At 34.8% G+C, this 12,943-nt stretch overlaps 1 protein-coding gene across 5 annotated transcripts in view; it reads right to left on the bottom strand.

Moving 5' to 3' along the window:
* The window catches only part of Btrc (beta-transducin repeat containing E3 ubiquitin protein ligase), a 183,766-nt gene that overhangs the window by 60,032 nt on the left and 110,791 nt on the right, over positions 1-12,943 (bottom strand). For all 5 annotated transcript variants that reach the window (XM_077798928.1, XM_077798931.1, XM_077798929.1 and 2 more), the window contains one exon: positions 4,709-4,798. In XM_077798928.1, coding sequence (XP_077655054.1) covers positions 4,709-4,798 — 90 coding nt within the window. The remainder of the gene's footprint in view (positions 1-4,708; positions 4,799-12,943) is intronic.

The raw sequence follows: 12,943 nt of genomic DNA, 5'->3' as shown, positions 1-12,943 counted from the left end.
GTGTAGACCTAACAGAGGCGACTGTGCGAAGAACAGACCATCTGACATGCTACTTGTGGAACAGTATATTAAAGAAGCCTGTTAACATGTAGTTTAAAACTCAAAAGAAACTCTGAACAGCTGAAATGCCTTATAAATAGCACAGACCCAGAGGAAGTGCAAACGTCTGCATTGTGAATTGTAGATCTTAATTACCGACAATGGCTGGTACAGCAAGTAGCACGGAAAAAAAGTGAAACAGTTGCACTGTTCATGGTTGGCAATAATTCTTCAGGAAAATATTTACTATCAATCAGTTATGAGAAAAGGGACTCTGTGCTCGTAAAACAGCACGTTGCTTCTCATACCAGGACCATTTTGCTTCAGCATAATCTGAATTTAAACAGCTTGTTTCCTGCGGATATAATTTTGGAAATAAATAAAACAAGTCTTCTATCAAAATCTGGAGTGAGTAGAAAGGAACATCACATTTTTCAGTCTCAGTTTCAAACAGATTATTAGTCTCAAGTAAAACAACAACAACAAACAACAACAACAAAAATATAGAACATTTACATGGGACTACAAAGGCTTATTTTCAAAATATAGAGAGACAAAACTTCTATCTGGGCCAAGCATCAAAGTAGATGTATTCAAACAACTAATTTTTTATGTGTTTGTGATATATGTGTGGGTATATATAAGGGTAAACCCTCAGAGTAACCTATAACCAAAAATTTCAATAGTATTTCAATAAATCCAGTAAAGAGATAACATAAACAATTAATGTTCCAGTTTTCCAGTTAGTTTTCTTTAATAATGAAAAATATCATGCAGGTTGAGAATTAGGTACAATGTGATTATGGATTTTAAAGACTAAGCTGACAGACAATAATGACTATTCATTTAAAACTACAGTAAATATAGAACTCACCATGTCCCAAACACAAATCTCATAAACTACAGGAGAAAGGTTTTTGAAAAAAATTTAAATTTCAGTGTCTCTAAATATTAGCTGAATTGTTACATTGATAAAATGACCTCCCCATTTTTATTTTTAAATGTTTTCGAAGACCTCTTCAAATTAAAGATTTAGAAGATCACTGTCAGCCTAGGGTGGCTTAGTTTGTCTTACAGATGTTTTCTTATATTCTAAAGAGAAGTAATAGGTACCCATTTTATAGAGCTATAGTGTGACTAAGATTTCTGGCAAAGAAGAGTTATATAAAATATCCTAATGGGGGTCTGAACATAAGCTTTCTGCTTTTGAGGAAATAACTGGCATTGAAGTTGTCTCTAAAACTCACATAAACAACATTCAACAATAAAGTTTTGGACTATTAATTAGAATTTCTACCCAAATCAAAATCACTCTGATCAGAATTGTTTCCTTTTTTTTGGGGGGGGGGTTGGTATTAGTTTTTATCTTTAAAATAGCTTTTATTTTTTAAAAGTTATGGGCTAGGGTTGTGGCTCTAGTGTGGCTAGAGTGTTCATCTAGCACGTGCAAGGCCCTGGGTTCGATCCTTAGCACCACATAAAAAATAAAGACATTGTGTCCATCTACAACTAAAAAATAAAAAATATTTTTTTTAAAAAAAAGTTGATATGCACATTAGAATTCAGTTGTTTTGAACTTCTGGACAAAGGGTTGGTATCACTGTATCATGTGGAAATGGCTAGACATTCAGACACATTGGAGCACAATCTGAATCAACAACAGATACTTGTACCGAGTTAAAAAACAAAATTAACAAAAAGAAATCTGCAGCCATATCAAAATGTAGCAGATGAAAATATTCAGTTAAGGGTAAAAGGTGAAGAATAGAAAATAGGGACAAGCTTGCAGACCTACAAAAATAATGGCAAGTCATCTCTTTCAAAAGTCAAGCAATAAATGAGGTCAACAGAAATAGTATGGAATTTCAAGACACATATAACGTATGTAAATAAAAGGAAAAACTTCATTGGAGGCTGTTGTGATGAACACATTTTTTTCAGCTACACGTTTTTATTTACCATTGATCAAGTGATTATTTGGCTCAAATACAAAGCAATGAACCAGAAGACAGGACATGGGCCAACAGAAAGAACCAGGAAGTTAGATGGTTGACAATATGAAATTAGAGAAATTATTGAATTAGAGCATTTAAAGAGAAAATGAAAGAAAATTGGTGTCAGAGTAATGTTAAAATAAGCAAGAAGGGGATGAGAAGGTCACTTCTCTGGGAGCAAGTAAAACAGACTGATGAGCAGCAATGAGCAAACTTCCTTATCTAAGAGCATGGAATAAATTATGCCATTATTGTCAGATGCCAAAAGATTTCTAGCTATGCAACATTGAAGTAGAGGGTGTGAAAAACCAAACAAATGACTCATAATACAGATACACAACAATATAACTATGTAGCCTAAGAAATCCTGGCTTACAAAGTATGAGGAAAACAAAAGGAACAGATGCTCAGTTGGCCAGCTCTCAATGAAAGCCATTAAAATTGTCACTCTGTCCATGGATCGGTGTTCATACTAAGATTTTGCCTTGTTTAGCCATCTTGTGATGAAAGTGAGAGCAGTATGGCAACATAGGAGAAAGATTATCTTTTAAAGGCCCAAATAATTGTCCCCCTACATACTCAAGTGCTGAATTAAAAACAGGGTCAATTAGCACTTGCTAGTTGTGAATGACTGAAAAAATAAATATATGCAATTTATAATAGCAAATTATTAAGACAGTTGAATTTAAGCATTTAACTGATGAACTCTTTTATAACTATAATAATAAACATTTTGCATTTCTTAAGAGTTATTCCAATGGTTATGATTTGTATGATATATTTTCAGTTAATAGGCTCAAAAATGAATGCATGTTTTAAAAAAATAAAACTAATAAAAAATATTGCCACTACTATGGTCTGAATGTTGTGGGGTTTTTTTTGGGGGGGGTGTCTGGGTGGGGGGATACTAGGCAGGGATTGAACTCAGGGGCACTCGACCACTGAGCCACATCCCCAGCTCATTTTTGTACTTTATTTAGAGACAGAGTCTCACTAAGTTGCTGAGCCTGGTTTTGAACTTGCAACCTTCCTGTCTCAGCCTCCAGAGCGTCTGGGACTATAGGCATGCACCACTGCACATGGCTGGTCTGAATTTTGTACCATCCCCAAATTCATGAGAATAGAGCCTTTGGCTTAAGGGGCGGAGAGAGAGCACAAAAGAAAGAGAACAGAGAGAGAGTGAGAGTGACACATACCCCAGAGTTCACTTAATCCCTTCCATTATGTGAGGATACAGCAAAAAAATTCCATCTATGAAGTAGAATGAACCCTCACGAGACATCAAATCTACTGTTACCTTGATATTGGACTTCCTAGCCTCTAGAACTGTAAGAAATAAATTACTGTTGTTTAAAAGCCACCCAAGTTTATGGTGTTTTTGTTATAGCAGTCTGAAAGGATTAAGGCAGCTATCCTTGGATTTTGTAGCAAAGATGACATCAGTTCTGTCTCTAATAGTAAAAGTAAGTAATTGAGGGTCTGCATGTATCCAAATAAACTTTGGATAGTTGCAGAAACAACAAATTCCTAAGTGGTTGCAAGGCATTATTTTTGTAAAATACAAGTTTAGAAACAGAGACCATTCTGAATATTAATTACTCCCAGGAAAAACAAAATACTTGACATTTGGGTTTAAGTCAAAGTTCCAGGGTAATTAGAGTTAGGTGGAAAATGTGAGCCAAGGCAGACAGGGAAAGCTTCAGATCTCTTAACTGTTAAGATTATTTTTGTATCTAGGCTATAGCTATGGTACATATTTATACATGAAAGAGGTAGCCCATATGCATGACTAAATCCACTTGTCCACTCAGATCAAGATCATTAAAAGCAGTGTTTCTAACATTAGTAACTCAATATTTAAAAGTAGTGACATAATAATTGTTTTTTCTATCACATATTTCACATTCTTAACAATGATGTCCTATATATATATTTGGTACTCTATACTTAATTGCATTTAAAAATCATGAAGGAACTTAATTTATAAAAATAATTATATCTTATAATTATTATCTTATACAAATAACTATCTTATACAAATCTTACTGATCTATGATAATCTATAACTAGTGTCAAGCAAAATGTGAATCAATCTAAAGTGTGAGCAAAATACATAAAAGATTCTGTTGCAATTAAAAAGAGGTGGATGGGGGCTGGAGATGTGGCTCAGCGGTAGCGCGCTCGCCTGGCATGCGTGCGGCCCGGGTTCAATCCTCAGCACCACATACCAACAAAGATGTTGTGTCCGCCGAGAACTAAAAAAATAAATAAATATTAAAAATTCTCTCTCTCTCTCTCTCTCTCTCACTCTCTCTTAAAAAAAAAAAAAGAAAGAAAGAAATGAAGAATTTAAAAAAAAAAAAAAGAGGTGGATGGGCTGGGTTGTGGCTCAGTGGTAGAGTGCTTGCCTAGCACGTGCAAGGCACCACATAAAAATAAATAAAATAAAGGTATTGTGTCCAGCTACAACAAATAAATAAATAAAGGTATTTAAAAAAAAAAAGGTGGAAAACCCAATCTACAATCTCCTCTGGCTAAAATGATGTTTATTTGTATTCTTATTTTAAATATATAAGCCTATATTAATCTTTACTAGTCATGCTGAGTTAAGATGCCTATAGACATGGTATTGTTATGACGTGGTATAATAAGTATCAGTGAGTATTATTACTTACTTTGGCCACACAATTTTCAGTCTTCATAGCAGTATTTGCTAGACATACTGTTTCTTGGTTTAAGCAGAGTCTGGCACAGCTGTTATAAGTCTATAAAGAAAATTTTTTAGAAAAGTTCAGTTTTTGAAATATTGAAATATTACCATATATAGTTGTCAAATTCTGCTCTATTTCTCAAAATCAACACACCAATAGATTTTATTTATTTGTAAATTCCAGACTTACGGGAGTTGAGGGACAAGCTAAAGAAAGACACAAAGTGAGACCCCATAAAAGTCAACAATGTACCCATAAATAAGTATGTGAGTGGCAGTGGCTTCACTTTGGGTATGGAAGGTGGTGATAATGGTTACACAGCATCTTTTAAATGCAAAATTTAAGAACTTAGTTCTGTTAAAAATAACAATAACTGGTCTAAGATAAACTTTCAAAAGGGTCCAGACCTGAAAGGATGTGTTTGATCCCTAGCACTGCAAACAAACAAACAAACAAACAAACAAAAATCCTGAAAGGGGCAAGAGGATTCGTTTCTTTTTTTTTTTTTTTTAATTTTTAATATTTATTTTTTAGTTCTCGGCGGACACAACATCTTTGTTGGTATGTGGTGCTGAGGATCGAACCCGGGCCGCACGCATGCCAGGCGAGCACGCTACCGCTTGAGCCACATCCCCAGCCCCAGGATTCATTTCTTATTAAGAACAACTGATCAAATTTTTTGGAAATATTCAGAAAAATAAAATTAAAAGAGATTCTAGATTCAATAATAGTACCTGGTAGCCCTATGAGATAAAATAGAATGAACTATAGGAAATAGATTAAAATTATTGGTTATACTTCCATCATACTTTATGGCAAGCAATTATTATTATTATTATTACAGGAATTGAACTCAGGTGCACTGAGCAACTGAACCACATCCCCAGCCCTATTTTGTATTTTATTGAGAGACAGGGTCTCGCTGAGTTGCTTAGCACCTCACTTTTGCTGAGGCTGGCTTTGAACTTGAGAGTCTCCTGCCTCAACCTCCAAGCTGCTGGGAAACTCATTATTAATAACTAGCCAAATATATTAGGTTTCCTTTCAGTCTTCAGTTTTTTACTGATAGTATAAATCATGGTTCTCAAGCTTCCATGTACATCAGAATCACATGGAGGACTTACTGAAATACAGATTGCTAAGTCCCCTTCTCCAGAGCTTCTGAGAATTTGCATTTGTAACAGGTCCCCAGTTGATATTAATGCTGCTGGTCCTGAGAACTGTCTTAGAAAAACCGTAGTATAAATGTTTATGTTGAAATTAAGGGATTACTTGGCTGTGGTCATGTCTGCAAAGAGTATCCATTGTAAATTTAATGTTTATCTTGCAGAAATTACTAAATATATCAGGAGAAATATTTTGAGCTTATGCAAATATTCTGTTTCTACATCAACTTTTGCCTGATCATTCTAGTATTCACTGGTGGATCTTGCCTATGGTAATTTTTACTGTGGTGTTCTAATGGTAAATTTTAAAATGTCTCCTTCCTTCTACATTATTCATCGGCATTCTTCTATCAGGAAGACTTGTGACATCTTCTGCCATTTATTTACTCACTTCATTATATCACCCTGGACACATACATACTTAAAAAAAATTCATTTATCATTCTATGGAAAGAGAATAGGAAGACAAAATAATTATTTTTAATGGAGAAAAATTAGCCAAGTGAGGTGGCATCTGTCTGTAATCCAAGTGACTTGGGAGTCTGAGAAAGAAGGATTTCGAGTTGGAGGACAGCCTCAGCAGTTTAGCAATACCCTTATAAACTTGCAAGACCCTGCCCCTGGGTTCAATCCCCAGTTAAGAAAGGAGAAGAGAAAAACAAAAATTACTGGATATATATAGCTCTCATCAATATAATAAAATTAGTTTTCTTTTTAAGCAAATTAAACTTTAAAAATTTATCCATTTGTTTTATTCTTATATAAGTTGAAATTACTTCAAAACACATTTTAAAAATTGAGCATCTGAAATTAGTGTATAAACAGGGACTATTGATATAAATATATTCTAGGCTCAAGATTCAGTATTTTCTTTGTAGTGCTAATACAACAAACATTTACTGTATAGGCATACATATTTTTTAATGCAACCTACAGCTTTAAAAAGACATTTGTGAAACAATCGGTATGTACTGAATAAAATAAAACTTAAAGCCAGAGTGTTCTGGTTATAATCCTGGCAAAAATGTTTATATTAGATTAACTTTCCCCATATAATAATTATAAACTATGGGAAATATTTTAAAACAATGTAAACACACTGGGAATGGAATTAAAATGTACAGAGAAATTAGAGGAAGGGCAGAGTGGTCTTGAAAGGAACCACAGTAGATGAGATGTGCTTTTCCCCTGAAAGAATTTACCAATCCACTAAAATTCAATTAAAAAGCCACAGTCTACTGGCTTGAGGTACCAAAAGGACAAAGTTCAGAACTGCCACACAGTGGCTGGCAACTGAGAAAATAAATTTCAGAAAGGAAAGAGAACCACAGGGGAAGAAGGAAGCCTCAAAAAAATACACATTTACCTCCCTAGAATCCATAGTTGTTATGGTTTAGATATGAGGTATCCCTCAAAAGCTCATGTATGAGATAATATAAGACCATTTAGAGGTGAAATGATTGGGTTATAAGAGCCTTAATCTAAATCAGTGTGTTAATCCACCTAATTGTATAGTAAATATAGGCAGGCAGGATGTGGATGGAGCAAATAGGTCCTGGGGGGACATGCCTTTGCAGTGTGTGTGTGTGTGTGTATAATCTCAGGCCCAGAGCAATGGAGTCAGCTATCTGTGGACTGAGACCTCTGAAACTGTGATCACCAAATAAACTTTTGCTCCTCTAAAATTTTTCTTGTTAGGTCTTTTGGTACCAGAAATGAAAAAGCTGACTAAAATAATCGCTAATGCTCCCCTTCCCCATACACAAAAAAACCTATATAAATTAAGAGGAGACTTAAAGATTGGCTAAAAGATCTGAGCAGAAACTCCCAGTTTCTGCCCATGAGGAGATACAGAGTTTAGAATTCCTACCAAGTTAGAGGCACATAATAAATATTTCAAACTTTCTATCAAAACTCAGAAAGACTATAAATCGAGATTTAATAGTATATTTTAGGACTAAGGGATCTGCTTTAGTAGTATGGGTAAAACCAAAATACCCCTGACCATATCAAATATAAAACCAAGCCTCCACAAGGTTACAGTGATCAGTTACTAACTGAATCAGAGGAAGATAAAATAAGGCAGAGATTTTGCAACATATCATTAATAATATCTACTATATAACAAAAAATTACTAGACTTGTGAAGAAGCAGGTGAATGGAAACTATAGTCAAGAGAATAAGGAATTAAAAATGACAGAGATGACCCAGTTGTGAGAATTAGCAGTTAAAGGCTCTACAAGAAGTTATAATAAATGTTTGATGACTTAAAAAACATAATCGTAATGGGTAAGTTGACAATTTTTAGCAGAAAAATGAAAACATAAAATGAAGCAAATACAAATTCTAGGATTAAAAGTACATTACTTAAAATTTATAATTCACTGGATGGGCTTTAAAAGCAAACTGGAGTTGGCAGAAGAAAGGACAATAAGCCGGGCATGGTGGCACACACCTGTAATCCTAGCAGCTTGGGAGGCGGAGGCGCTAAGCAACTCAGTGAGACCCTGTCTCTAAATAAAATATAAAATAGGGCTGGGGATGTGACTCAGTGGTTGAGTGCCACTGATTTCAAGCTATAGATTAAAACAAGAACAATGAATTTGAGAAAAGATCAGTCAAAATGATATAAATTGAAAGAGAGGAAAGGAAGAAGAAGAAAAAATAAGTCTCAATCCAATCTCTGATAATCAAATGTGTAACTCAGTCAAGGAGAGACGAGAATGAAATGGAATACCAAAAAAGTTATTAAAATAGTGCCCAAATACTTCCCAAATTTAATGAAAACCATTGGCTTACTTTACTGATCAGCAAACCCAGGCAGATTAAATACAAAGAAAATACCAGTTCCAACATTATAAAAAATACTAAAAAACGGTGGGCATGGTAGCACATGCCTATGATCCCATAGGCTTGGGAGGCTGAGGCAGGAGGATTGAAAGTTCAAAGTTAGCCTCAGCAACTCAGCAAGGCCCTAAACAACTGAGTGATATCCTGTCTCAAAATAAAACACAGGGCTGGGGTTGTGGCTCAGTGACAGAGTGCTTGCCTTGCACATATGAGGCACTGGGTTCAATCCTCAGCAACACATAAAAATAAACAAAATAAAGATACTGTGTCCATGTATAACTAAATTTTATATATATATATATATAAAACACAAAAAAGTCTGGGGATGTGGCTCAGTGTTTGAATGCCAATCCCAGTAACCACCTCCCCCGAAGAAGTGCAGATAAACAGTGTCAAAGACAAAATCCTGAAAATAGTCAAATAAAAAAAAAAAGGATATTATATAATTGGGAGCAAAGATATAAATAACGACAGGCTTTTCACACCATAAACAGTGAAAAACAGAGGACAAAGGGAAAATATTTTTCAAAGTGTTGAAATTAAAACAAAAACAACCTCAAATCAGTTTTCTTACATTAGAAAAGGAAATTAAAATACACAGAGAAATCTAGAACAAACTCTGGAGAACCTATGGTCATCAAAATACATAAATATAGATGTAAAATATTAATATTTAAACCTTGGGCTTCTAAATAACTATTCTTCAACTAAAAGGAAACACTAATCCCTGGAAAAAATGGCTGATTCTAGGACCGGTCACAGAAAATACAAAATGAACCTGGAAATAAATAGAGATATATAAAAAGCCAGCTAACGAGCCTTTCCCCAATCTTGAGCAATTTGAATATGAAGATACAAAGAGCCAGGCCAGACACAATGGCACATGCCTCTAATCCAGTGGCTGGGGAGACTGAGGCAGGAGAATCCTAAGTTCAGAGCCAGCCTCAGCAACTTAGCGAGACCCTGAACAACTTCATAAAACTCTGTCTTAAAATAAAGAATAAGCCTGGCATGGTGGTGCACAATTGTAATCCCAGTGGCTAGGGAGGCTGAGGCGGGAGGATATCGAGTTCAAAGCCAGCCTCGGCAATGGCAAGACACTAAGCAACTCAGTGAGACCCTGTCTCTAAATAAAATATTAAAATAGGGCTAGGGATGTGGCTCAGTGGTCAAGTGCCCTTGAGTTCAATCTCCAGTACCAAAAATTAATTAATTAATTAATTAAAAAAATAAATAATAATACAGGACTAAGGATATGGCTCAGTGGTTAAGCACCCTCGGTTCAATTCCCAGTACCAAACAAACACAAAAACAAAAACAAAAAAACCCCAAAACAAAACAAAAAGTTAATAGGAGAATATAAATATAAATATGATACATTTGAAGGACCCAAATTGCCACTACAACACAATACAAAATAAAAAACTTTAATAGCTATATACTTATTAAATTGAAATTGTTATAAAAATCTTCCCATATACATTTAAATAACTTTTGGGGTTTTGTTTTTTATTTTCATATTGAGGATTGTACCAGGGGTGTTCTACCACTGAGCTACACCCCTGGCCCTTTTTTTTACTTTTTACTTTGAGACTGGGACTCACTAATTTACCATGCTGGCCTCAAACTTGTGATCCTCCTGCCTCAGCCTCCCAAGTAGCTAGGATTATAGCATGTGCTACCAGGCCTAGCTTAAATAGTAAAATTTTTAAAGCCTCTCCAGAGAGAAAACTCCAGACCCAAATGGTTTCGCAGATGAATTTTATTAAATTTTATGAAAGATACAATACCAGGATCATACCCAAATGCTTTTAAAAGAGGTGGAGGGGAAGATTTCCCAATATAATTCATGAGGTCAGCATAACCCTGATACAAAACCTGCCAGAGTCATTAAAAAGAAAATTACAGACTAATAATATCTCTCAAGAACACAGAAAACTTAATTCCTGTAATTCACCATATTAACAGAATGGGGGGGCAATATGATAAAGCTTAAATTTAAAAAGTTTTTCACTAAATTGAATAACTCTTAATAATAAACACTTCAGCAGGGGCTGGAGATGTAACTCAGGGTTAGAGTGCTAGCTTAGCATGTGTAAAACTCTGGTTCAATCCTTGGCATCTCAAAAAACAAAACAAAAAAACAAAAAATATTTTAGCAAGTTAGGAATAAGAGGTAACCTCTTTAATCGTGGGCACCTAAAAAATTTCCAACTAACACAATACTTAATGGTAAAACACTGCCCCTCTAAAACTGGAAAAAGATGAAAATGTCTTCTTACCACATCAATTAAACATTATATTATTATATTGGAGATCAAAGCCATTAAAATAAAGCAAGAAAAAGAAAAGGCAAATTAAAATTGGAAAGAACAAAATTAAATAAATGATAGGAAATGAGGTCAATAGTCAAAAAATCAATTGTGCTTTCATATTCTAGGAACAGAGAATGAAAAAACATACAATAGTACTAGAAAACATTAAATACCTAGAAAAAAAACTTTAAAAATTATATTCAAGAAATGTATACTAAAGCTGAGCACAGAGGCACATGCCTGTAATCCCAGCAATTTGGGAGGCTGAGACAGAAGGATCAAAAGTTCAAGGCCAGCCTCAGCAATTTAGGGAGGCCCTAAGCAACTTATTGAGGTACTGTCTCAAAATAAAAAAATAAAAAGGGCTAATTTCAGTGAAAAACTGCCCCTGGGTTAAATCCCTTATATTCCCCTCCTTCAAATACATACTGAAAACTAAAATACAATGCTTAAAATTTTAAAAACAAATGGAGATACATACACCATATTTATCAATTATTAATGTTGAGAAGACTCAACATTAAGATGTTAATTTTACTGAAGTGGGTACATTGTTTCAATAAAACTCCACCCCAGACCTCTTTACAGAGACACTGGGTCTTTTTTGGAGGAGGGGTGTGTGTACAGGGGATTGAATCCAGGGGTGCTTAATCACTGAGCCACAGTCCCAGTTCTTTTTAATATATTATTTAGAGACAGGATCAGACTGGGTTGCTTAGGTCTAGGGCCTTGCTAAATTGCTGAGGCTGACTTTGAACTTGCAATCCTGCCTTAGCCTCCCAAGCATCCAGGATTACAGACATGTACCACTATGCCTAGCTCTCACAGACTACTTTTTGAAAGACTTGCTAGATTGATTCCAAAATTTATTTAAAAGCACAAAGTATCTAGAATAATCAAAACAATATTAAAAATAAAAACAAATAGAGAAGATTCTTCTTGATTTCACTTATTATATAAGGCTATGGTAATCAAACGAATAATAGAGTAGATATTTGGTTCAAAGAAAGATACCTACCATTTGTCCTCCTTGTTCTCTCTGTTTTTGTTTTGGGGATTGAGCCCAGGGGCACTTAACCTCTGAGCTACATCCCCAGTTCTTTTATTTCGTTTTATTTTACATTTTGAGACAGGATCTTGCTAAATTGCTAAGGATGGCCTCAAACTTATGATCCTCCTGCTCAGCTTCCCAAGTTGCTGAATTACAGGCATATACCACTTTACCTGGCTTGTCCTCCTCATCTATAGGGACCAATACAGGGGTCTCACGACCTCAGAGGTCACCACTCACAGCTTTGTCCAGCAACAGCATCTTTTCTAGGAGGTTCAGAAATAGACAATATTCACAGTTAACAGGTTTTTTTGACAAATATGCCAATGTAATTCCAGAGGGAAAAGGAAAGTATTCAGCAACTACACTGAAACATGAATAAAACGTATGGCACAAATAATGAATCCCAAACTCAATTACACAACACATTGAAGAAATGAGATGACTCACAGACTTGAATCAAAGCTTCTACAAGAAAACTTAGAATAATATATTTATAATCATGATACAGGCAGATACTTCCTATCTAAAGGAAAAAAACTGATAGGGTAGACTTCATCCAAAAAATTGGTGTTCTCAACAAGACCACACCATAAATAAGCAAGCCAAATACGTAAGAAAACATTCAGAACACATATAAATGGCAAGAGACTATAATCCAGAATTCAATACATTTGAGTTCAAAACTCAGTAATAAAAGGCAAATTATGCAATTTTTAAAAATGGCTAAAAACTTCACAACAGGAAATGTGAATAGCCAATAAGCACAACGAAAAGTATGCAACACATGCTTATCATACTTTCATAGAAAAATGT

The sequence above is a fragment of the Urocitellus parryii genome, chromosome 5 (genome assembly GCF_045843805.1).
Source record: "Urocitellus parryii isolate mUroPar1 chromosome 5, mUroPar1.hap1, whole genome shotgun sequence".
NCBI lineage: Eukaryota > Metazoa > Chordata > Mammalia > Rodentia > Sciuridae > Urocitellus > Urocitellus parryii.
Note: the sequence above shows the minus strand (reverse complement) of the source record. Positions and strands in the feature narration are given on the sequence as shown.